Raw genomic sequence first — 25,870 nt, 5'->3', positions numbered from 1 at the left:
CGAAGTAACGTAACGTTTTGTTAATAATTTTTGCAGTAATGTGTTAGTTCTCTTGCTTCTTAACGTAATTGGAATAATTGTTCTGTTCTTTAAATATTAATTATATGTATTAAACCTTTAATGCGTCTTTGTGAACCCGTGTGGCATCACCCAAAAAGAATTGGTGCAGGAAATACAGTTGATTGTTTCTTAACTGCACTTTTGTTGAATAAAATGCAAGGTTTCTTGACTTTAAGTAAGTTACTAAACTCCTCAGCACTGTAACTTGGTCTCATTCAAAGCTAGTGCTGGAGGGCTTAAGGTTGAATGAAATTGTACCGAATGTGGCCCTAAAATTCAGTTTAGTTTTACCACAACTATGATAAAGGAAACAGGAATAAACACTAGAATTCATATAACATGATTAAAAAACAAATTAAGAAAATGAATTTATGTAACTCAATGTATGGGTACCCCCCAATTCTTCACTCGGTCCTATAGCAATGTAGGGGTCATACTGCAATGTGATTGGCTAAATACATGTACCCCTCACATACACCCCCATTTTTTCCCTCACTCAGAAGTCTGCATTTAGGTAGAACAAAAGCTCCCTTACAACTAGTGCATGCGCAGTAGAATTGGCGAATGAGTAGTAGGGTTTGGTGTAGTAATAGTAGTAGTAGTAGATGGGACTTGGGATGTGAAACGGCTCCACTATCGATGCTTTTGTTATCTCTTATTTTCGATTGTATTTCGTGTTTTAAATGTCATAAATGATGGGAAATACCACAATAACACGGCAAAACCTCCCCCCAAGTGGTTTCTCCCCACCCAAAAACCCTGTTCCCACAGGGGGTCCCCCTTACCATAGGATAGAGTTGGGGTTTTGTCCCCACCCAAAACCCCGGTTCCCAATGGGGGTCCCCTTTACCGTAGGATAGAGTTCAAGGGTAAGTAAGAATCGTCCGAATAAATACTTCAAATTCTTGTTCAGTAGGTAAAATTGCATAGATAAACAGCAACTGCCATAGTCTGGGCCGCCACGGATAGGTACCCTAGATCTACCTTAATGTTGTAAGTAAAAATATCAAAAGTGTCATGGAGGTATGTTTGAACTGCGCACGGCTAGAATTTCATTAACCACTGTTTAAAGTAAAAATATCAAAAGTGTCATGGAGGTATGTTTGAACTGGGCGTGGCTAGAATTTCATTAACCTCTGTTTAATCTTAAAATATGACCTTAACTTCTAACTTTGGAGAAAATACTTACTTCGAAAGGATAGTGGAGGTCTCGAGCTCTAGCTCTCACCACCAACAACTCGTGACTGGTGCCAAACTCTGGTGTCAGGACGTGTTAAAATACTTTTTCAGAGGGTGGATCCACACGCGGTGGAAACTGGATCAGCTGGTCCAGTCGGTTGTTCCCCCTATTCTTTTATCTCTACAAGCAATAAATTATAGTATTCTGTGATAGCCTAGATACCTAGATTACTGTGGTATTCTTATTGCTTAGATTACCTAACTTCATTTTTTATTACCAATTTTTAAAAAAATACATAGCCTAGTACCTACTTTTCGGTTGGTCACGTCAATTTCGAAGGATTGGAATTCGCTGAATTCCAACTATAGTACTAACATAGCCTAATTATGAGCTTTCTCACTGGTCTGCCTTTTCTAGATGAGACTTACTCCAAATATTTTCTCTTGAGAATAATTTTACGAAGAACAGTTAACACTTTCTTGGATTTATGAGAAAATCGGCTGCAACGCTCATCACCTGCCATCATGCAAGCTTGCATTCATGATGGTCTTCTGGGCTAAATGTCTCTTGAAATTATCACTTATGGTACAAGTTCTGTACCAAATAATTTTGCCATTAATGATATATATTCACAATTCCACTTCAAAGCTTTAATGACGAAAAGCCTTTCACGTACAAATCGAAACTTATGTTTACTTAACGACATTAAGAAAGAGCTGGAGAGAATAACCAAAACCAGAAACACAAGGGAAACCTAACTAGGGGTCAGTAAAATTTTTAATAAACATAATAAGGTTATTGATATTTGAGCTCAAGTAAAAATGATGCCAAAACGAGAACAATGATAACCTACGTACGTCAAACGACAACATTTCTTGAGGTGATCTTTATTTTGGTCGGTCGTATCGTTGTTAACATTTGTTTGTTGTCCTTTCCTCTGTTGAAAAACGTAATGGTGTTAGGCTAAAAGCATTGTGAGTTTTGATACTGTGCGTCATTGAAAAAATTTTGAGGCTCTATTATTACCGTAAAGATATTGTTTCTTTTAGTTGATGTAATCTGTAATTGTGTGTGTGTGTGTTTTTTTTTTTTTTTTTTTTGCTCCCTAGCCTATATGAAGCACATGATATGGACCCTACAGTTGAAAGCATGGTAATGGGATAATGGGCATCATTGATGATGGTAAGACTAACCATGCCTTAATATATTGTCAAAGTACTTGTTGGCTAGGTTACTTATCTCGATAAGTTCTTTTAGGTTTGGTTAGGTTGAAATACATGCCTGTATTACACTCATGTCAGCCCCCCCCCCCCCCCCCCCAACCTAAAAAACCCAGAATTTCTTAGTGGGGAGCCAGATAAGATGCTTTTTTCCCAGCATGAACCTTGCAGCACTATCTAATGGTTGTATGCAGGTTGCAAATGGTTTTTTTTTCTAATACACTTGAATGTCCTCATTCTATTGTAAATGCACGTATGAAAAACATTTCTTGTACATTGTTATCTTTATTAAGAAGATTCCTTAGCCAAAGTTTAAGAGGGTCTACAAGAAAACTGTGGAAGAGGATGTAAAACCTGGCCTGGCAGATGCTACAGTGGCTTCACTCTAGCTGACCTGCCACTGAAGGAGGTGATTTCACCTGCAGAGGTATTAGACATGCCATAGAAATTATCAGTCTTCATAGATTTTGCCTTGGTGTGCAGGGCAAAGGCCTCTACATATTTAATGTTTTTTTGGCTTGGACAACAATAGCCATGAATTGTGCTTAATGGACCCATTTATCTTGTCACTACTTTAAGTGCTCAAGAAAAGGCCCAGAGGTATTAAAGGAAGAGTATTTCGCTTTGAAGAAACCAACAAAAATATTTGGCCTTCCTCTGCCGTTGCCAAACCTTTCCTTTGCAAAGGAGACCAGCCATCTCACTCCTTGCAGGACCTCCCACTACAGGACAACAAAACTGAGTACATTAACAACAAGGATAAAGTGGCAAACAACCGCTTATTTACTTTATACCTTTTGCTGTACGTTTTTATAGTTTCAATATTTATTGAATAAGACACACAAACATCCTACATGCAATATAACGATAAGTTTCAACTTGATAGTTAGTCAGAGCACAGCATGACATCAGAACTCTGCAGTGAAAGAACAAACAGTAATGTTTGTATGCTTATAGGAGCAATGTCTATTGCAGTACATACAAATATAAGAAATTAATGGATAAACATTTTTTTTTCTAAAATACAAACCCAAATTCAAATTATTTGTATTATTCCCCAACATACTAGTAACCTACACCTTCATATATAGGAGGTTCCCTTGCACTGCAAGTGACTCGGCTGACTATATACCTGTTCTACTGAAATCCACTGGTCGTTAACTCACCCTATCCTGGACAGACCTACCCACGCTTAGCCCAATTGCTGAACAGCCTGAGTATATCACTGTTATACCTCACCTTTGGCATGAGAGATCAGGCCAGGAGGAGGAGATACAAGGAGGGTCACTTTAACTATATGAAGGTGTGGGTTCATATGTTAGGAAAAGTACAAATTATTTTAATTTGTTATTTATTTCGATACGAATACAACTTACACCTTCACATATGGGGGGAGACATATAAGAGACAGGTCAAATCTCTCAACTAAAAAAAGTGGGGGAAACTCAAACCGAACTAAACCTGAAAAAATATTAATTTGTGAATAGCACACTCTAAATATCCTGAAATTCCATTGAGCAGTTCCACAGAGTGGCAGATCTAAAAACCTGCTCTATGTATGTCTGTGTCTGTAACGAAGCCAAAAAGCTCCAGCCCTTAATCCACCTGTTGCACTGTCACAACTGAACAGAAGGTGAAAATTTGTCCAACTGCGTGGTTTCTTGAAGGCTATAGAAGGACCTATACTTCCAATTTCGTGTGGCTTGACTTTGGTAGGAACAGGACTTGAGCTACCTCCTGAAGGGTAAGCTCTATTTATCCCCTCTCTCAGCCAGATCTTGTTCTTAGATATCTTCTTATTGGTAGTTCAATCTGTACATTGTCCATGAAGAAAGGACTTTGATAACAAGCCACTCCAGAGGTTTCTAAACTCTGGACTAGCAACTTTTCTCAAAATGTTTCACCACTCCAAAAATTCCCATGACATTATCAAGTCTATGCCCCTTACTTTAAACACTCTAGATAGGGAGGGTTCTGTATAGGCCTTAATTATCAATACACACATTTTTCTTATATCTGAGGTAAAGGAGGAAATCTGCTACATCCTTTACAGCTGTCAATGACTTAGAACTTTTCTTGAAAACCCTTCTCCAAAAAAATTGCTGGATAGCCTCCATCCGTGAAGCTGGAGGCAGGCTACTGTTGGATGTAGTCAGCCTCTGTGCTCGTCTTGGATGAATCTTTATCAGTGGAAGCTGGCTTTGAATATCTACTTAGCAGGTGAAGAAAATTTGCATACTACTCTACTTATGGTCACTTTGGTGCTACCAATGTCATTTTCAAGTTCATTTAAAAGTTCATTTACGACTCCTGATTTGACTGCACGGGGAGAAATACATAAGACATCCTTATTGTCCCAAGAGTGTAGAAATTTGTCTTGTGGGATGCTCTTACATCCAGGACTGGAGAAAGATACATGGGCGGTTTGTGATTCATTAAAGTGTTGAACAGATACAAAGTGGTATCCTCCCACAATTTGAAGTCTGTTCGTTATTGCTCGATTCGAAGACCATTCTGTCCCCACTTTCTGGCCTGACTTACTTAGGGTCTCCGCAACAGTGTTGTTCTTTCCTGGAATGTAACTCATCATCAGTGCTATTAATCCCTTAAGTTCGGACCATTCGTGCATTTGCTGCCAGAAAATTCACTACACAAGAAACCGTTCTTCCTGGTTTGTTCTAGTATGAGACAACTGAAGTGTAGTCGCTTATTATCATTGTAGTCTTGCCTGCAGAGAATCCTTGGTCAATTGTAAAGCTAACCAGGCTGTTCCATATCCAAGACATTAATATATTCCTGATATTCCTTTCCAAACCACTCGTCTGAGACACTCTTTCCGTGTAAGTGGGCACCTCAACCTCTTCAGGATGCATCTGTGAAAAGAAGCATCGCTGGAGCTGTTGTCCGAGTTGTAGTCCCCACATATAAGTCTGTGGATTTCCCCACCCCTGCAGATCTAGTATGCCCTTTTCTGTCACAGGTATTAATCTTTTACTGATCTTGGTTGAACCTTGGTCTTTCCTTTTCAATTTCACTGCAAGGAACGAATGTGTTCTGCCTCTCTGAATCAGTTTCTCCAGGGATATGAAGTGTCCCATTAAAGTTTGCCTATTCTCCTTCAACTGTAGAGGTTTGAAGAGGAACTATCTGGAGATGTTCAGGAACTTGGCTATTCTCTCCTGTGATGGTTAGGCCATAGTTTTGTGTTCATTATCATTACCAGGTATCTATCTCCTAAGTTGGAGTAAGGTTCAACTTTTTGGGTTGACTGGAAGTCCCAAAGTCTTTCATAAATTTTAAATTAAGTCTCTTGTCCTTGAGGGCTTGTTCTGCTGTCTGAGCTAGAATGAGCCAATCATTTAAGTATCTCTGTAGACTAATCCCTCTTATGTGTGCCCCATCTGAGACTAATTGAAAGACTGGTAAAAATTTGGGGAGCTATTACTAGATTGAAGCAGAGCGCTCTAACCCTGAACCTTTAAGGAGGAAGGTAGTAGTATTAGAATGTGGATATATACACATCGTAAAGATCTAGGGAACCCAAGAAGTCTTCCTTGATTGCTGCAAGGATAGATTAGGAGTTTTCATTTTGAACAAAGTTAGGGTCAGGTAGAGATTTAAGGTTAACAGAACTATGATGGGTTTCCAACGTCCCAATACTTTGTTGACCAGGAAGATGGCTAAAAAAACTTGGTAGGAAGTTGTATTTGACTATTTCCACAGCCCCTTTGTTGAACGTGCCTCTCACTTCTTGCTAGAGGACTCTTTGTTTGTAGGAAAGGAACCAAGTGGGGTAGATGATAAAAGCGGTTTTGACCAGAAGGGAGAATATAACCTTTCCTGAAAGTTTGAACTGTCAAATCCTCTGTTCATTAATTTTGCCACTCTACCCACTCGTTCCTTAGACAAACTTGGGCTGAATTTATGGAAGGGGGAGCCTCTTAGTCTCATCTGCGTCTCATCTGCCTCCCCCTCTTCCATTCTCCATAAAATTTGCCCGAATGGAGGGGAACATACGAACACTAAGGTTGTCTGTCTTCTTCCTTCGTTTTTCCTCAGAAGGACTGGGAGGCCTGGCAAAAATTCTGTTGAAAAGGAATATCTGCTAGCCCTTGCTTGTCTGTTCTGCGGGTAGGTTACTGAAGGGTTCCTTTCTAGGGATTGACTTAACAGGGGCAGGAACAACATGTCTTTACCCTCTTTTCTCCTTTTGCAATAACTGTGTTCAAAGGGTTATTCTTCAAGCAAGTCCCCTCTTTTCAGGAGAAAATTTGCCCTCATATTGGAAACGAGTTGAGTGACATCTTAAGGTCTTAGAAGATGGGGCAAAGAAATCTGTAATTGCCAACCAAGACTCTGAAGGAACTACAGGCAGTCCCTGGGTTACGACGGTGTCGGCTTACGACGTTCCGAGGTTACGACGCTTGTCAATAGACGTTATTTCCAGGATTACGACGCCTACAACGCTCATCTGGGAGATGAAATATGACACCAAAAATGCAAAATAATCAATATTTGATTAAGTTTTTTTTTTATGAAAAATGCCATAAGAATGCAGTTTACAGAGTTTTCAATGCACACAAAGCATTAAAAGTAAGGTTTTCTTAGGATTTTTGACGATGTTCCGGCTTACGACGCGTCTCAAGAACAGAACCCCAGTCGTAACCCAGGGACCACCTGTACTTCATCTGTATGAGCATAACCCCTTGACAATTACCTAGCCAAGAGACAGCCCTCAATTTCCTTCCTGAGACTACTACAAAGTTAATTATTTCAGCACTGGAAAATTACAGCTTATCTGTCTCAAGGTCTCTAAGGAGACATTGTAGTAAATCAAGAAAAAGTTTAATTCATTCCTGGGAAGAAAGGGCATATTCTCAGTAACAAAATTTGGCCTGACTTATTAGAGGTGGTGGTAGTAACTTCAAGACCTGGAAGAGGCTAAGTAACTTTCTTCCCCTGCTATAAGGCTGTCCAACTCCTTATAGGCAGACTACCATCGAAGACCAAGGAAGACGGAAGGAGAGTTTGATCTCTGGAATAATCTCCTTGTCTCTAATCTTCAAGATAAAGTCTGCAAAACTCAGACCTCCAGGAAAATCTTGGAGTGCTTGGTACAATTCCTCTTCCAAATCTGAAGTGTCTAATAGACTCGAAGGACCGGGTCTTTTCCGTTTTTTGTTCATTTGATGGGACCGGGATCTCACCTCCATTAAATAAGTCTCTCATCCGAGAGAGGAAGTTCTTTAAGTTCTCCATCGAAGTCCCAGCTCAGAGAACAGTGCATTAATCTCTGTCTGGAACGTATTAGTACAGTGCGACTATTCTCTCTGTGGCGCTTAAAGTTCGAGGAAATACCATGCCATGTTATGCTTCTAGAGCGTGACTAGGTGGTGTTCTCTGACCGTCAGTGAGTGGAATGGCTCTTCTCTGCATGCCATTCAATCTTAACATGAGCGGGAGGTGTGACCAGGAAGGGAAGGGAAACAGGAGTGACAGAGCGGTGCACAGACCGTTGTTGAGGGCGAAAGCTCTGGTCTCCATTTCTCTTACTCTTCAAGGAGGCACTGTGCCACTCAATGCTTCTAGAAAATGTGCAGGAGGACATTCAAGGAATGACGAGACAGAAACGGTTGTATTGTCCATCCCATTTATACTTCATGGAATTACTATGCTGCGTCACACTTCTGGAACGTTAGCGGGAGGTGTATCCAGAAGGGAAGGGAGACTAATGAGAGAAACTCTTACAAGGACCAATGGGGGAGAGAAGGTTCCTGTCTCCTTGTCTCACATACCTTGAGGAAGCACTATGCCATGTTACACTTCTAGAACATGTGTATGAGATGTCCTCGGACAGGTATGGAGATTGACTGTTCTTCTCCTGTCTGGGACCATTCCATGAACGGAACAGTGATCCGGTGATCCTAACTCCACACCAACTTCAGAGGTCGAATCTGAATGAACTTCAGCAAAGAGGTCGAATCTGAATGAAAAAGAAGATATTTAAATGTTGTAGCTGATTTCCGAGGGAAGCCTGACTTGGCAGAGGAAGTTCTATATCTATTCTGTTGTAAATCTGGGTCATAAGCGCTGGTTGACTCCTAAGGATAGGCAAGGGCAGAAAGTTGAGCGCAGGCCAGCACGATTCCCACTACTACTGTTCTGTACCAGCACTGTCCCCCATCATGAAACTCGAGAGATTGCCACAGAGCCAGAAACGTTTCTGTGGCATTTCCTCAGAGCAGAAGGCAGCAGTGTGGGAAAAAAAGGCACCTCTCAGACCTAACAGGAAGTGGAGATGGTGTATGAATGGGAGAAGGGAACAGAAGTAGTTGGGGGGAAAACTCTGGACACTCATGACGTCTTCTATCTCTGTCCCTACTCATATATGTATCAAGCTGAGAAAGCCACCTGTCACACTCACAGTGGGAGCCATTTCAGGAACATTCAAGTTCCCTACAAAGAAATAAAACTAAATGGAGGTCAATAGCACATATGACATCGAATTTAGTACATGATTTTTCTTGCCTGCTAGTATACGTAGATAACATGAACTAGCACAATTTCTTGGCCCAAGCATTTACATAAAACATTTTCCTATTATCTTCCAGAGTGATGGGAGAAATATGAAAGAAAACTGAAAAATATTTGTAGTGGTACACTACGAAAAACACATCACTTTAGAAAGTTTTATGTAAGAGAATGCAAACTAAAAGCCGCGTAGAAAGGAGTTTTCTACTCTGTGATAAGAAACAAAAACAGCAAGCTAGAATACGTATGACTAGTTAAACACAGACACTGAAGTTTAATAGACATAAAGGGGTAAAAGCACAAACCCCATAAAATTTGCACAAAACTAATTAAGAGACTAAGTATACGACTCCAGAGTATTTTAATATGTCTTATCACATCCTCAGCTGGAAAGCAATTGGGCTAAGCGAGGATAGTTCTGTTCAGTATAGAGGGAGTTAACAGCTAGTGGATTTCAGTAGAATGAGTCTACAGTCAGTAGAGTCACATACAATGCATGGAATCTCCACCATTCTTTAAATGTTATGTGGCAAAATTTGAACAAAATTTTCTGTGGCTAGTAATACACACCTATTATACCTCTGAATATATATTTACATGGCAATACAATACATAGAAAATATATTTAAGTTAATTGCACAAGACTTCATTTACAAAGATACACACGCATACACACTCACACAGGACAAGCAGGTTAAAAGTACCTGTGTTGCTGCGACTGCATTACTGTACAATGGTATTAATCAACAGTCATTTAAAACATTTATGAACTTTTAATCTGGTCAAAACTTCTGCTCAATGACTGCTGAAAAGCTAACATTAAAACTTTATATACAATACAGTACACTTACAATTCATTTGTACAATTTAATCTCAAATAAATTTCTTTGAGATGTGAATGTAAAACTCTAGTTGATTGCAGCAAATCATTGCACAGAATTCCTAAATAAAAAATCTCCCTCGAACAGCCTAGTCCCATCCTACGAATGCGACGGTAAATTGGATGTTGATACATCAGACATTCATCTAAATTCTAGATAAACCTGTACTAAGAAGACAAAAATTTTTTAAAACCATTAGACTCTGATTACAGCATAAGAAGTCAAGCATTATTTTAAGCTACCATAAAATCAATGCTTATGAAAAACCCGTCAATAAAACCTATTTTGTCTCTTCAGCCCAATAAATACATCAATTGCTGGTTTAAATCTTCAGTTAATGGAAGATTTTCTAGTAGTTGTCTATATACTGTATATATATATTTATATATCACTTTTTGGGCTTTTTATGAGACTTATCACAGTTTACTATATCTTTGATAAACCTTATCACAGAGGAAGTTATCTCTGCTATACCCAATATTCTCTCATGACTCGTATAAAGTATTTGGCATCCTCTTACCCCTGAAACCTATAAAATAACATTCTTGTAATAATAGGTAGTTATGGACTACCCCTAGCATTGGGTTTATACAGAACATCAAATGTCAGCAAAACAGTAAAGTATAAAAAATCTGGACTCCCTCGCTTCCTGGCTTGGCCAAATGTTGATCACATTAATAGATCCACTCTCTTCTGCTTAATATAAGCATTATAAATGAAAATCATCAACATGATTCTATATTAAATATCTTTATAAAATTTCTCTAAAGTATGACAGTTTCAATGCCTAAAAGTTCTTCAATGGTTGGGGTAACTCGAACTAGCACAACACGAGAGCAGTTTTCAACAATATCAGGGCGAATCGATCCCACAATACAGCAGCTTGCCTTATTATAAAACTCCTCAGTACTCAATTCTAAGGTTTCAACAGTCTTTGCTGATAATATAAATTCTTTGTAAGACATCTTCAGGTGTCCTAGGATATCTAGCAAGAGGAAGTATTTGTGGGGTCGCCCTTGAACCTCAAACAAATCTAACATTTCTAATTCACAGGTTTCAAACACAAGTCCTTTCGTTTCAGTATCACTTTCTGAATCTAACTCCACTTCCTGACTTGTACTGGCATCAGCACTGGTTTTATTGTCACTCACTTCTTCCTTCTTCACTAAATTGTTTATTTCATCTGGCTTAACTTCACATTCCTTTGCCAATTCACTTTCAGTTACACTTTCTGATTCCTTTATAGAACACTCTGCCTCACACTTCTCTTTCTCTTGCACTTTTGGATCCAGGGGCTTTTGTTTTAAGGAACTATTTGGCTCATTTGATACACCCTCTAGTTGGACTGGTTTTTGTAAAGAACTGTCTTTGTCATCCAGATTATCAAATGGATTTTGACATTTTTCACTTCCATCAACTGAAGAATTTTCCAACAAAACTTGATCCTCTAACTTTTTATCACTTTCTTGGATGGTTTCATTGTTTTTCCTCCACTGCAAAATTTTGCTTCCAGGTATACTTCCAAATATATCACAGCCTTGTTCTTCAGGATCTGCAAGAAAGAAAAGTAATTTAGTGACACTATAATATAAAAGTTTTACTTTAAATTAAATTTTTAAAAAATGAGTAATAAAAACTTCCAAACTGGTGTTGAATAAAATGCACTAAGACCTTTAGCAAAGACCAAGATTGCATGCTCAGGCCTTTTTGACTAGTCTAAATTTCTTGAAAATTTATAAATTTGTAAATTAGACATTATGGTTAAAAAAACTTACATTTACCAAAACATGAGCATGATAGTTATGAACAATTAATACAGCAAATTTAAAGACATATGCAAAACTCCTTGACATCATAAATTCTGGGTAGGCAATACATTAGGTCTCCTACAGATACCATACTTTTCTTTCTACAAGAAAAGGAATTTTCATTTACATTTGAACTGATATATTGCAAGTGAGCCAATCTTTTACTGAAAATCATAAAAGCATTGAAGAAATCATCTTTGATAAAATAAGGTATGTTTGACTGGCAGTAAAAGCTTTTAAGGTGGGATTTTACATGCTAAAATGTTTAAACGTGAGAATTTACAAGCTATATATCTTGGAAACTTGCATATTGTTTCTTGTACTATTCCAATAAGGTTCTTAAATTAATTTAATCTAATTTTTTTATAAAAATGACTCATTCATATACAGCCCCCATATTTGTGGTCTTTTTAATGTTTAAAACACTGCTTTCTTGTCTAACCCCATAAAAAAAAAAAAAAAAAAAAAAAAAAAAAAAAAAGTGTGACTGTAGTTAACACCATGAAGAAGAGCGACTGTGTTCAATGAATGTGCCAGCAGGTGCCTCAAGTAGTACAGTACACATCAATTCTTGCCAAACTTTTTTAAACTAGTCTGGATATGAGGCTATAAGATCAGCAGGACTAGCAGGCTGGAAATCATTATCTGAGTGATGGGTTCGTGAAAACCTCCAATTTTGTCTTTTATTATATATCCTTCAATTTACAAGTTTCACACCTAAGAAGAAATTAATGCTTAAGCAGACTGGCAACGCCAGGTAGCAACACACTTTCTCATTCACATCCCAGTTATAGATACAGTTAAAAACAAAAATCTACTGAGAATTTTGATGCTGTGGGTTAGAACAGACACCTGCATCTATTTGTCATCTGTCACATAACACACACTTTAACAAATGACTTTCCTGAGTTTTCCTGAGTCAGGAAGTCATTGTTTATTGACTCACCTGTATAGAAAAACTCATCTAAGTGTGTTTTTATTTTATTTTATGAAGTAATGACTAATTGTGTTAATCAAGGGAAAAAATGGCCTCTGTTGCAGGCAAGGCAAGTAAATGGGTGCTATGGGATGGTCCTGCCTGCCAACAGTTTGGGTCTTTGGCACAAAGTCAGCTGTAAATGACATACCTATGGAACTTCAATAGTACTTAGAATTTGCAACTTCCAGGATAGCATAAAGGTTGCTGACTGGCCTCAAGGATCCATGTGGTCATATAAAACCTGTCTTTCTGTGTAAGCCCCAGTAGCAAGGCTGGTATGGTTTCATACGAAGGCTTGGAATGACTTAATTCAGGAGGAAGACCCCAGTTAGGCAGTTTGAATGACTTGTGATACCTCAATAAGCCTTTTGAATTGCATAAAAAGTTAAAACTTCCAAGAGGACATACTTACAGACCTTGAAAACCCTCTCAAGAAGAGGCATGCAGGCATTTTCAATAATGAAAATTATGACTTACCAAAGCGTAAGAGGTAAGCTACACTAGTGTAGCAATTTCTCTAATCAGTCATACAACAAGATAGTCCAAATTAACGTAACTTCTTGTATAATTCAAAGTTTTGGTTCCACAACTAATAGTATAAAATTGCAACCAACTTAAAAGCAATCCAGAACTGGGTCTAACTGCTTTCCCCTTAAACTGGCTGCATGTTTTTCTTTTTCTTATTAATAAAGCCTATAAATGACAAAGAAAAAATTCTTCCTCTCCAAAATATTTCTTCACTATCACTACGATCTAACCAAATGTGCTCAATTTTTAAGACTTATAAAAGAACTAGGTGCAAGTTGGGGAGAATGATAAAGCAATGACCGGTTCACTACCAGGTCAGAAGTTAATTTTCTGAATGTTCAACATTTTCCTACGACACTTAACACCTCAACCTAACGGACTTCAACTTAGCTGATTTCTGTGCTTATCAGCTACCACATACAGGCAGTCTCCAGTGTACAATGGTAGTTCCTTTACTATGCCATGTCATAAGCCAAAAATTGTTGTAAGCTAAGACATTGTTGAAAATCGTAATAAAACTTGGCTTTTAATCCCTTGGGTGTCTTGAAAATGGCATAACCTGCATTTTTATTAAGTTAATCATGACAAAACCTCCAAACTTAGATTATTCTGCCATTTTGGAGCCTTGTTCCTTCTGTCGGATCAGTGCTGTACGCATCGTAACCCCAAAATATCGGTTAACTGGGAAATAATTTCTGAGGAATACATTTGAAAAGAGTCGTTAGCTCAGAACATCGTAAGCCGAACCCATTGTAACCCGGGGACTGCCTGTATTATAATTTTTCTCTATCCTTTTTTCCATTTCTGATATGATATACATTTTCAGATATATCTCTTAAGTTGAATGTGAGGTATAAAGTACAGGTTGTTTTAAATTGTTGTTTTAAATTGTTGTTTTAAACTAAGAATGATATGGAATAACTAAGTTGTACGATATCTGGAAAATTCTGAAGTGTAGGCTATAATGTAGGGTCTTTGTTACTGGTATTAAACTACTACAAGACTACTGTATACATGCTTTTCTCCAAAAAACAGGTTGATCTAATTATAAAATTTGACTGTATTAATCTTTTTTTTTCTTTTTTTTAATTTAATATTTTATTCTATACATGTAACTTGAAACCTAAAGAATCTATGATATTAACAAATCTTAATTTTTTAAAGTAAATTGTATTTTTCCTAACTATACAAACCTGAGGTCCTTAACATAAGGAATTACTATTCAGCGCCAGCTGGACCGGTCATAAGATCCACTAACAAGGTAGTTCGGCAGTAACTGCTTGTCTGATGGTCGGGAGTCCCGCCCGACTGGAGGTAAACATGTCACTTTGCTTTAGGCCCAGGAACAGAGTGAGGGGTGGCATGAGGTGGGACTTTATGTAAAGGACCTCAGGTTTGTATAGTTAGGAAAAATAAAATTTACTTTCAAAAATTGTGATTTGTTCCGAAACTATACAAACCATCGGTCCTTTACATAAGGCAGACTCACTCATTGGTGGGTGGAATCTGAGTCTTGTGAACAGACTGGTGTTCGCCCAACCTAGGTTCCCTCCCTTGTCGTAAGAGCAAAGGGGGGAAACACAGCCTCTGTCCAACTGATCGGAGTGTGCTCTGCAAGATCAGTGGTCAGACCTCTGGACCAATTCATAGGGGGGAGGCAAGTGTACCTCTTATGAATAGCAAACAAGAACTAAGTCCTAAGTCAAATATAAAGTATTGGTTTTGTTCTTACTGGTGTCCGCTTCCCCCCTTGCTAGGGAAGGGACAGAAACGCTTCTATCCCTAATGAAAGGGATAGAATGGAGCTCGGTTACGTAGCTTATCTGCATCGTTGTCCTGTCCAGCGTTGTGATGACCGCTACCCTCTGCCTGCATGAAAGGGAAGAAAAGAGGATGAAGAGCCGCCAATCATACACTCATTCACTCTCCATTCATGCGATATCACAAGGACAAGATGCTACCTTGTCCTGTAAAGGAGCTGGGTAAGCTACACAACTTGTTGAGCAGCCACCACGGGTCTCAAGGAAAAAGTGTCCAAGGACCTATGGGCAATACCCCGAAGGTAGAAGGTGGTCTGGTTGGACCACACCCCTGCCTTCAGCACCTGTGAGATGGACAAGTTCTTACGGAATGCAAGGGTTGGACCTATGCCTCTAACTTCGTGGGCTTTCGGACGAAAGGTACTGATGTTGGCACTCCTGTCTGAGTCGTACGCTCTCCTGATTACCTCACGAAGCCAGAAAGAAACAATGTTCTTGGACACTCCTTTCTTGGTCACCCAGGTGCTAACGAAGAGGCGTCGACACTCAGGCCCGAGTGTCGAGTTTTCTTCAGATAGTGTCGTAGCACCCTCACAGGACAAAGCACCTCTCTTCCGCATCATTACCGGTGAAGTCCTCTAGGGAGGGGATCGTGAAGGACTCGAACCTGGCGTTAGGGACCGAAGGGTTCCGAGTCTTTGCTACGAAATCCGGGACAAAATTGAGCATAAATGATCCCCATCCCCTTGAGTGTTTAACATCGAAGGAAAGACCGTGAAGTTCTCCTACACTCTTCGCCGATGCCAGGGCCAGCAGAAAGACTGTCTTGAGGGTCAGATCCCTGTCTGACGACTCCCGGAGAGGCTTGCAGGGTCTACGAGTCAAACTCCTTAGGACAAGAGTCACATCCCACCCCGGGGGCCTGAGTTCCCTGGGTGGGCAAGACCTCTCAAAGCTCCTCGTTAGGAGAGATATTTCCATGGGAGGAGGAAATATCAACTCCTCACAGGTTAAGGACTAGGGCCAGGGCGGCTCTGTATCCTTTGACTGCGGAGACAGAGAGGAGCTTCTCTTGGTGAAGAAAGCTGAAGAGTGGCTTTGAGCGGAGAGAGACCCCGTCTACGACACCAACCACAGAAGATGGACCACTTACCCTGGTATACTGCTGCAGAGGAGCAGAGGAAGCACTAGCCAAGCTCCTAGGCTTGGCCGCAGTTGAACGAGACTGCCCAGAAGTCTTCGTAACTGCCTGGTGTACTAAGTAGTCACTGTCCTCACCTCCGCTTTTCCACTGCAGCGTCCACCATCTCTCTGGGGAAGAGAGAAAGGAACCCAGCAATGGTCCGTTGCGTAGACTCGTCACCTCTCGACCGTCCACTCTTGTTATGCGAGTCAGGACTGAGTCCCATCTCCTCAGAACCAGGTTGGCTGTCTGGTGGACGAGGTAGAAGATGCCCCTACCTCCAAACTGGCAGTCTCTCCCAAACCCCAAGTCTTCCTTGGGAATGATAGGTCCCAAGGAGGCTGCAACTCTGGATACTCTGGATACCGTGAGGGACCACAGATCCAGCCAGGAGACGGCCTGGAAAGCTGCCATGGCAGTGGATTCCAGGGCCGATGACTCTTGCTGTGAGAACCAGAGGTTATCAGACAGCAGGTGATGAACAGGCACTCCAAGAGTTAGCTGAGCTATCTCCGGATCAACCTAGTACTTGGTTGGCAACAGGTCTACCGAAGGCACGTAGAAGCGCCGCTGACGAGGCAGAGGAGGTTGGGGAAGCAGCTTGTCCGACCTGCTGGACCTGAGTGAGTCCTCCTGTCCAGAGACGAGGGCTTTCACCTGGTCCAACACACCGTCGGCCAAGGGAGACCGAGGTAGTCCCACCGTTGCTCTGGGTTCCTTCTTAGGACCCCAGAACGACTCCGGTCTCGATGGAGGGTCGGAGGGAGCAACCACCGATCCTTCCCGAGGTCGTTGTGCTGACAAATCAGTGCAATGACCTCTGCATCTCGGGGGTGATTGCGTCCTGAGGCGATGGTCTGTCAGATCCATCCAGTCCGATCACCTCTCGAGACACACTTCCTTCAGGAGGAAGAACCTCGCCAGACCCCTCGTGTGAACCCCTTGAGTGTACGATCTGCTTGGTCCAAGGACCGAGCCAAGCTTGTAGGCTCTCGTGGCTGGACTGTAAGGAGCGCACTCCTCATGGTCACTCCTGTTTGCCTCACTCCTCCCAATGTAGCCCGAGGAGGTTGAAGGGACAGCTGAGGAAGACCTGACACTCCTGCCCTGCCTACCAGCAGAACTGGCAGGCTGGGAGGACTGCAGGCGATCACCAAACCACGGCGGCGATCGAGCTGCAGGTCTGGACCAGCGGTCTCCATGCGGAGAAGCATTGGACCGAGGACGGTAACATCAGTTTCGTGCATCAGGGGAGCTGCTACCAGTTATGCTAGCCATCCGGTCCTGGTGGGAGCGACGGTTGGGTGACTGGTAGTGGCTGCTAACGCAGTGAGAGCGAGCACCGTCCTCATGATGCGCCACTGTACCTGAAGCAGCTGAGGCTGGTCCTGGTGACCGGGGGGACCTCTTCCCAGCCTCGACACATGGACAGTCTGGTGGGACCATCACGTCAACCCTGGGAACCGGGGGATCGCTGCGAGAGCGATCGCCGGTCTGGCGAGAGTCACCTGAGCAACTCTTACCAACCTTCTGCTCCGTGCCTGGATCCTGACGGTGAGCATGCTCAGTTGTCTGGTTCCTGGCAGCACGATAACCGGTAGGTGACAGTACACTCACGAGCGAGTGGGCGAGATGGTTTCCGGGCCGGAGGTGGAACCTCTGGAGCTGGGAGCAGAGGCCGCTGGTACCTCCATGGTCCCCATCTTCTTCCCTGAGGAAGGAGAGACGGGAGGACCAGCGGAAGACCCACCTGTCCCATCGAAGCAGGACAGACCCTTAGAAGTCTCTGAGCGAGACTTCTTTTTTTTGGATGGCGCGAGGCCACCTTCTTCCTCGGCCGGGGGCCTTGGAAGTCTAAGGCAAAGAGGCAGGCAGGAGACGACGACGAAGATAAAGACAAAAAGACGACAACGATCCTCTTCTCCCTGGACTACTTTGCCAGCTTCCTCAGGACAGCAGACAGGTCTCCCATCCAGGATGGAGCTGGGGCAGGTGCAGTGGCAACAGGGCCCAACTCCACCTGTCTGGAGGGACCTGCGGGAGCGGCAGCACTTCCCACGGGCAGGAACGGAGGCAGCAGGTACGGCAACAGCTACAGGAGGACGATCCAAGGGGAAGCTCTTCGGGCACTCTAAGTCAGGAGGCGGGGCGCGGACAGCAAAACCAGGTGGAGGAGGAACCATCTTCCTCTGGAGCACATACGGCAGCGGAGCTTGTACCACAGCCGAAGGGGTGACAGTAGTCATGTGCTGAGTGTACACCAGGTGCGGTGGAGCCGCATAACCTGGTGTTGAGATGGTCAGTCATCCTCGTCTCCACCCCCTTGAGTGACTGGGGCTGCAGCCAGATGTTGAATCAGCCCCTGAATACTCAGAGTGCCCCGGAAAACTAGAGATCACCACACCTGCTGAAGATCTCCACCCGCAGAGGCAGACACACCTGAGTAAGCGACAATTGGGTTAATGGGGGGGGTTCCTGTTTGCTTAGAGGGGGAATGATCACACCCTGAGCAGACAGAAGACCCTGAGTACAACTCCAGGTCGGGGTGTCGCCCTCCTTCCTCTGCACTCGACAAATCAAGCGAAGAGGCGGAGCGGGACACATCCCCCGAAGGGGAGAGAGCCATGCGCGGGAGTTGACGAGGAGGGAGAAAGGAAGACGACATGTCTGTCACCAGAGGTGTCGAGGGAGAACTTTCCGACGACACCTTGGCAAATCTAAGTGGCTTCCTCCTCTTCTCGTACAACTCCCACTGCTCCTCCGACCAGGAGACACAAACATCACAAATAATGGACAGAGAGCATTCACGTCCTTGGCACCTAGTACATGAAGGATGAGAGTCCACAGCATCACTGGACCTAAAAGGCCCACACTTACGGCCTTCCAACAGGGCACACTTTCCGGTTGGATGGGGGGCGAGGGGGCTTCTCTGATTCTTGGGACTGCATGTTCTATCAGCGATGCACTTCCACAAATAATGAAAACAAAATTAATACAGACTACTTACATTCACTTCCACACTATAGTATTCTAACACAAACAGTTTGAAATGAGGTAATCAGCTTTGGTAATCTCACGACAGAGGCAGGCAGAGAGGCGAGCAAACGTCTTCACCCGACGGCAGTCGAAAGCAGTGATATTTACCTCCAGTTGGGCGAGACTCCTGACCAACGGGAAAGCAGTTACTGCCGAACTTACCTTGTTAGTAAACCTTACGACCGGTCCAGCTGGCACTGAATAGTAATTCGTTATGTAAAGGACCGATGGTTTGTATAACGTGTCGGAACAAATGTCATTTTACATCTTTAATTTTATCTTTAATTTTATTTTTTAAAGTTACAACTGTACTGTCAATAAGAGATACAACAGTTCTAAAACAATTACAACAATAGACAAGTGAGGGCCTTACCAAAAAACCTGGCAGGACCAGCAAAATACCACAGATCAACAATGCGTTGACCCTTCAAATCAGCCATGAATCCTTCAACAAGCCGAGTGGTTTGGATGTCCGCTGACAGAGCAAGGCAAGTTTGACCAGCATAAGTAGTGAGTGTGGGATCAGCACCATAAGCAAGTAGGAGACGAGCTAATTCTCCGTGCCCATTTTCAACAGCTTCATGAAGTGGGCGCATTCCTTTATATCCTGGAGCATTGACATGAGCACCATGTGCACAGAGTACCTGAAAGAAGCAGCATTAAAAATTAAATACATTCTTTAGAAACCTCATTTAAAACCAGTTAATACAACAAAATTTCAAGAATTATTCTGTACAGCTGGACAAAGTAGTTCCAAGCAACTAGGAACTAACATACTGTACAACAGTACAGTATTATGGTATATTTAGATAACACTGACGAATGGAAAAAGAAAATTCAAACCTGTGCTATATCCAAGTGTCCCCGGTTGCAGGCTTCATGAAGTGGGGTGTAACCTGCATTATCACGTACATTGATATCAAAATCAGGACTTTCTGCACAGTAAACCACAACATCCTGTAATACGTATAACCAACCATAAGATTGTAATTTCTGTAACATACATTTTTTTTTTAATATTTATCTGTAACAAACATTTTTTGAAATCTTATGTGTAATGATATATCAACCTGCCAATATCAAGTTGCCAGAATGTTCTTGTCCTTAGTTACAAGCCCATGTGCAAGTAGAAGTAAAATAATTTACAAATAATTAAAAATATTGTTTGAATTAAAGATTAACTAGATATTTTAACAAACAAATAAATAAAACTTAGAGACAACTTATTCAACTTGGCAACATCGGATCACTGGCTCAGTGGGATATGAAACATTTTCTGATACAATATACTTAGTGATACTATATTGTTTCTTTGCATACCACAAAAACAAACTTACATGGTACTGAAGTCTGGCTGCCTTATGCAGGACGGTTTCTCCAAGCCCCTTGTTGACAACCCATGCTCGGACCTCAGAAGCAACATCACGACTTTGCTCAGGCCAATTGACATGTTTACGGACAGGCTGTAGGGAGAAGAAATGGTTATTGTGTGCTATAAAACACATGGACATATTTTTTAAAAAGTTTCAACACAGAATGGATCTTAACATGAAAAAGTATAGTATATCCCATGGACATTTTACACTTACAAATCGTTTTCGTGAAGGCGCAGCCTCGTCATCAGCCTTGGCTTTCTTTTTCTTGCGAATATAATCAAACCCACTTCTAAACTTTCTGAACTTTCTTCGAACTCTCTTGGGAACATGAGAAACAGAAGACTCTCCTAATACAGACTCTGAACGTTCACTGCGCAACTCTGAATCTTCATCCTCTTCTCCAGCAGCCAATACCGACCCACCAGGAGTACTAGCGCGACTTTCCTCCTTTTTGGGTTCCTCCTTTTTATCTTTCTCTCCCTTTTTGATGACTTTCTTACCTTTCTTTCCCTCATTTTTCTTCAAAATATGAGGAGGAATATCCTGACCAAATACAGATTTAACAGTAGCGGCATCCTGGATTTGCTTAGTTTTATTCCTTGTCCGGGACTATAAAGAATGGGAGTGAATTCATTAATGCCATTCTTTATAACAATGCCTTCAAAGTTTCGTCTGTAATTATCCACAGTTTCTTTCCTAAAGAATGTTGCCATTCTCAGCTGATCTGGGGACATTTCTTCCAGATCCTTCTCAGATGTAGGAATTCCAGGTGTAGGCAAAAGTTGAGGTTTATTGGTAACTTCTAGTATATTTCTAGTTTTATTGAGGCATAATGCATTAAGCTTTTTATCATTGTACTTACGGCCAATTTTCTTTAGTAAGCTGTTGGCAATTGACCTCTTGGAAACTGTTACACTGTCAGAAGCTGGGAGATCCATACGAAGACTTGCTAAGGAATCCAAGTCTGAATCATCACTTGCCAACATAGAAGGAGCAACAGATGGAGTTGGAGTGAGGCCTGTGGGTACTCGTTGAGCACCATAAGCTGGAAAAGGTCCAAGTGTAAACTTCCTACAAGAACCTTCCTCCTTTGCACTGTCATTACCTGTCTCGGCTAACACCTTCTCAAAGAACCTCTGCATTACACTACTAATTTCAGGCCGTGCTGCTACTTTTAGTCTTGTGTCCTCAGCAAGAGCCATACTTGTCTTTATAATGCCTGACTTGCTACGAGTATTCTTAGCAGGAGATGATGATGATGATGACAATAAGGAACCACGTTTTGGAGATTCCTTTGCCTGTTCCTGATCTTTGGCTTTCCTAGGAGAGCTCTTTGATGGTGTAGGTGTGCTTTGATGCTTGGCAGCTTGACACAGTTTCTTGGGAAATCTTGCTGTTTGTTCTTTATATTTCTTTACTTCATTCTGCCATCCATGAAGGAAATCTTCACCTCCTCCAAACTGAGGTTTTTTCCAGTTGTTTCTGAAGGTCACATCTTGAAGTTTGCCTAGCTGTTTTTCCATTTCATTTCTGACTTCACCTAACCATGCTTTCATCTCTTGCACATCTTCCCTGTTGAGTTCTTCATCTCTAATCTTATTCAATTTTTCAATCACTGAATCTGGTTCTTTGTTTGCATCATCATCATAATCATCATCAATGACACCAATTTCTTCCTCACCCTCCTGTACGTCTGCTCCTTCATTGTCATCTCTTTTCACTGATTCTTCCTTTTCCTCATCTACAGCTGGCTCCTCATTTGAAAGTTCCTTTTTGTCACTAGTTTTGGGCTTTGCAGTATCTTTTCTAGAACTGGAATCACTTTCATCACTATCAACAATTACATTAGATTTAGGGCTACTCTTTTTCTTTGTTGGAATGTCAGAGTCTTCACTTGAATCTTCTTCAATGGACTTGGGCTTAAGTTTACCAAGCTTTTTTCTACCATCTATTTTCTTGTCTTTTTTCTCAGTGATTTCTTCAGAATCTGAACTGACAGTTGTGATCGGCTTTCTTCTTTTACCTTTCTTTAATTCTTGAATTTTCTTTTTCATACCTCTCGTTTTTCTAGGAGTTTCTCTTTCACTATCATCATCAGACTCATCCTTTGGGGTTTTCTTCAGTTTCTTATTTAAAGATCCCTTTTTCTTGCCCCTTCTAGTAATTACTTCATCTTCTTCCTCAGACTCTGATTTTCGCTTTCTTCTCCGAGTTTTTACGAGAATTTCATCAGAGTCACTAGACTCTTGCTTCTTTCTCCTCTTTTTGTTTCTCTGGAAGGGTTTAAATGAATCTTCATCACTGGAATATTTATGACCTCGTCTTGACCTCCTTTGAGGTAATACTTCCTCTTCTGAATCAGAGCTATCACTATCCCACTTTTTCCTTATCTTCCTTCTCTCATTATCAGACTTCTTCCCTTTCCTCCTAGGCCTAACCAATTCCTCTAAATCTGTATCCTCAGAATCAGACTCATCACTGCTATCACTGTCACTGCTGTCACTTGAAGAACTGCTGTCGCTAAAGGAGTAATCAGAATCTTGTTTGTTATTTGGTTTGTTTTCTTTATTTGTGCCTCGGCCACCACTCCTTTTCCTCACAGTTTTTTCTACTTCACTACCACTGCTTGAATCGCCTACAACTTTCTTTTTGTCACGTCCCCGCTTCTTAGACTTGAGCCTTATTTCCCGCTTAAGCTCTTCCTCAAAATCACTAGCATCTTCGTCAGGAATCATATCCAAAGCACTCTCATCTGAGTGGGAAGCATACGTGAGGATCAATCTCTCAACCTTTTTGTCTTTGATACTTTTGAACTTTCCTCTGAACTTGACTGGTGCTTCAGGTTCACTTTCGTCTTCTTCCTCCTCAATAATAGCTGTTGGTGGCACTATAAGATCATTGTCAATGGCATTTTGTATTTGCACTTTATGCAAGTATTTTCTTCCCAAATTACGGCACTTTTTGCTAGTGACGCTATCTGGGTTAGCAGCCAAATCCTCCATGAGCTTATCAAAACCTTTATCCCATTCATCTTCCTCTTTTTCTTCCTTTTTGGGAACTAGGTTTTCAGGAATATTTTCTTTTTTAGCCTCTAATGACTCCATACTTTCAGCATGCTGAAGCTTCTTATGAAGTTTCACAGCCAAAGCTGCCTTGCCTGGTTCCAGGGGTTTACTGGCTGACTGGACTACTTCAGTTTTAGCTTCTTCTTTACTTATGACTGGACCTTTCAGATCACTTTCTACATTAGAGACTTTGAGACCTTCAGCAATTGGTTTATTTCCAGCCTGATCTTTGGTACCATCTGCAGTTTGTAAACTATTTATTTTTTGAAGGTTTGGTTGATAGCTTGACTGAGCCTCTGACTTACAATCAGAACTGCCACTTTCAGCGTTCCGTGGATCAAATGATTTCTGTTCTCCTTTGGTGCGTATTCGAGATGGATCAAAGTCTTGGGGTGGTCTCGGACTACTCGAAGCACCGAGTGGCGGTTGGACAGGATTACCTGGTGGAACTCTGTTTGATGGTAATGCCTCTTGTTTACCACCAGAATGAGACTGGTAAGGATACGCAGGATATTGTGAACTGCATGCCATGTTTTCTGTTTTGATAGGGTGATGAGGGTACTGCTGGTGAGGAGGATAATATGGATGATGTCCATGAGGAGGATACCCAGGGTGAGTATGTGGTTGCGAGGAATCTGTATGATGACCTGGGGTAGGATGAGGTACATGAGGATGCAAAGCATAAGAATCTGGGCTTTGATGAGTGTGTAGAGACTGTGGCTGTCTAACCGAAGGTGGGTACGGTAGCCGCATAAGGGGATGAGACTGTGATGAATGGCCATGCATTGGATAAGCTTGCAAGGAACTGTCTTGGGAAGGATGTGCAGGAGGAGCATATTCTTGAGTAGGATATGCGTGTGGATGCCCTGAAGTTGGGTGAGGCTGCGATGCATGGCCTCGTGGTGAGAGAGACTGAGAGGGGTAACCCCTGGGAGAGTGAGACTGCGGATGTGGTTGCGTTTGACTCTGGGAAGGCAGTCCCCTTGGAGAATGTGGCTGAATGTGCCCCTGTATGTGACGTGTCTGAGAGAGATGGGCCTGATGAGACTGGGAAGTGCCAACATGGGCTGGATGAACATGAGGGGTATGTCCATGTGGTGGATAGGGATGCGATGGATAAACCTGGGATGGATGTGGGGGATGAACCTGTGATTGTTGTGGTTGTGGCAGTGGCGGCTGGTTTGGCTTGGGATGGGCCTGACTTGATTGCGGGGAGGGATTCTGTGGTGGATGCGATTGAGCCTGTGAAGTGTGAGGTGGATGGACTGGCGATGATCGTGGTTGAGCTTGTGATGAATGCGGTGGTTGTGCTTGTGTTGGGTGAGGTGCTTGGGACTGTGCTTGGTGAGGTGGCTGAGTCTGGGCTGGATGAGGTGGCTGGCTCTGTGGTGGATAGGATGGTGATGTGGGAGTAGTGTGAGTGTGGGTCTGCAATGGATGTAGAGGATGGGCCTGTGAAGGATGTGGTGGATGGGTTTGCTGTGGTGGATGTGGTGGATGGGCTTGTGGTGGGTGAGATGGATGGACTGAAGATGGGTGAGGTGGATGGGCTTGGGGTGGGTGAAGGGGATGGATTTGGGGTGTGTGAGGTGGATGAGCTGGTGCTGAGGCGGGAGGCGGATGGGCTGAGGGTGGGTGAGGTGGATGGGTCGAGGGTGGATGAGATGGATGGGTCGAGGGTGGGTGAGATGGATGGGCTGAAGGTGGGTGAGGTGGATGAGTTGAGGGTGGGTGAGATGGATGGGCTGAAGGTGGGTGAGGTGGATGAGTTGAGGGTGGGTGAGATGGATGGGTCGAGGGTGGATGAGATGGATGAGTTGAGGGTCGGGTGAGATGGATGAGTTGAGGGTGGGTGAGATGGATGGGCTGAAGGTGGATGAGATGGATGGGCTGAAGTTGGATGAGATGGATGGGTCGAGGGTGGGTGAGGTGGATGAGATGAGGCCGAAGCTGAAGCTGGGGCTGAGGCTGTGGGTGGGGCAGGGGATGGATGAGGTGGATGGGCTGAGGGAGGATGAGATGGATGGGCAGGGGGTGGGTGAGGTTGCTGAGAAGGATGAGATGGATGGGAGTGTGAAGAGTGAGGAGGATGAGCATGGGGTGGCATTGGCGTGTGAGTTTGCGGTGTAGGAACCTGCGATGGATGTGTAGATTTGGGCTGAGATGAAGGATGATGTGGAACTGGGTGAGCCTGTGAAGGATGAGGTGGGTGAGTTTGTGATGAAGGATGTGGCAATTGTGATGATGAGTGAGAGGGATGAGG

The 25,870-nt window shown here is 42.5% G+C and overlaps 2 protein-coding genes across 4 annotated transcripts in view; both read right to left on the bottom strand.

The window, feature by feature from the left end:
• The window catches only part of LOC135203676 (uncharacterized), a 192,104-nt gene extending 190,110 nt beyond the window's left edge, over positions 1-1,994 (bottom strand). Inside the window, exon 1 of one of the 3 annotated variants that reach the window (XM_064233568.1) lies at positions 1,548-1,994. The gene's annotated coding sequence lies outside the window, so the exon portion shown is untranslated. The remainder of the gene's footprint in view (positions 1-1,547) is intronic. The other 2 variants (XM_064233566.1, XM_064233569.1) reach the window with 2 other exon arrangements.
• A 7,570-nt stretch (positions 1,995-9,564) lies between these two features.
• LOC135203670 (protein piccolo-like) lies at positions 9,565-25,850 on the bottom strand. Its single transcript, XM_064233556.1, is given in 6 exon segments — positions 9,565-11,424; positions 19,540-19,810; positions 20,010-20,123; positions 20,504-20,629; positions 20,756-21,153; positions 21,156-25,850. Coding segments are annotated over 6 exon segments (6,246 nt in total). The 5' UTR covers positions 25,705-25,850; the 3' UTR covers positions 9,565-10,636.
• Between the last annotated feature and the right edge of the window lie 20 nt (positions 25,851-25,870).

This window comes from Macrobrachium nipponense, chromosome 36, assembly GCF_015104395.2.
Source record: "Macrobrachium nipponense isolate FS-2020 chromosome 36, ASM1510439v2, whole genome shotgun sequence".
Classification (NCBI taxonomy): domain Eukaryota; kingdom Metazoa; phylum Arthropoda; class Malacostraca; order Decapoda; family Palaemonidae; genus Macrobrachium; species Macrobrachium nipponense.
Note: the sequence above shows the minus strand (reverse complement) of the source record. Positions and strands in the feature narration are given on the sequence as shown.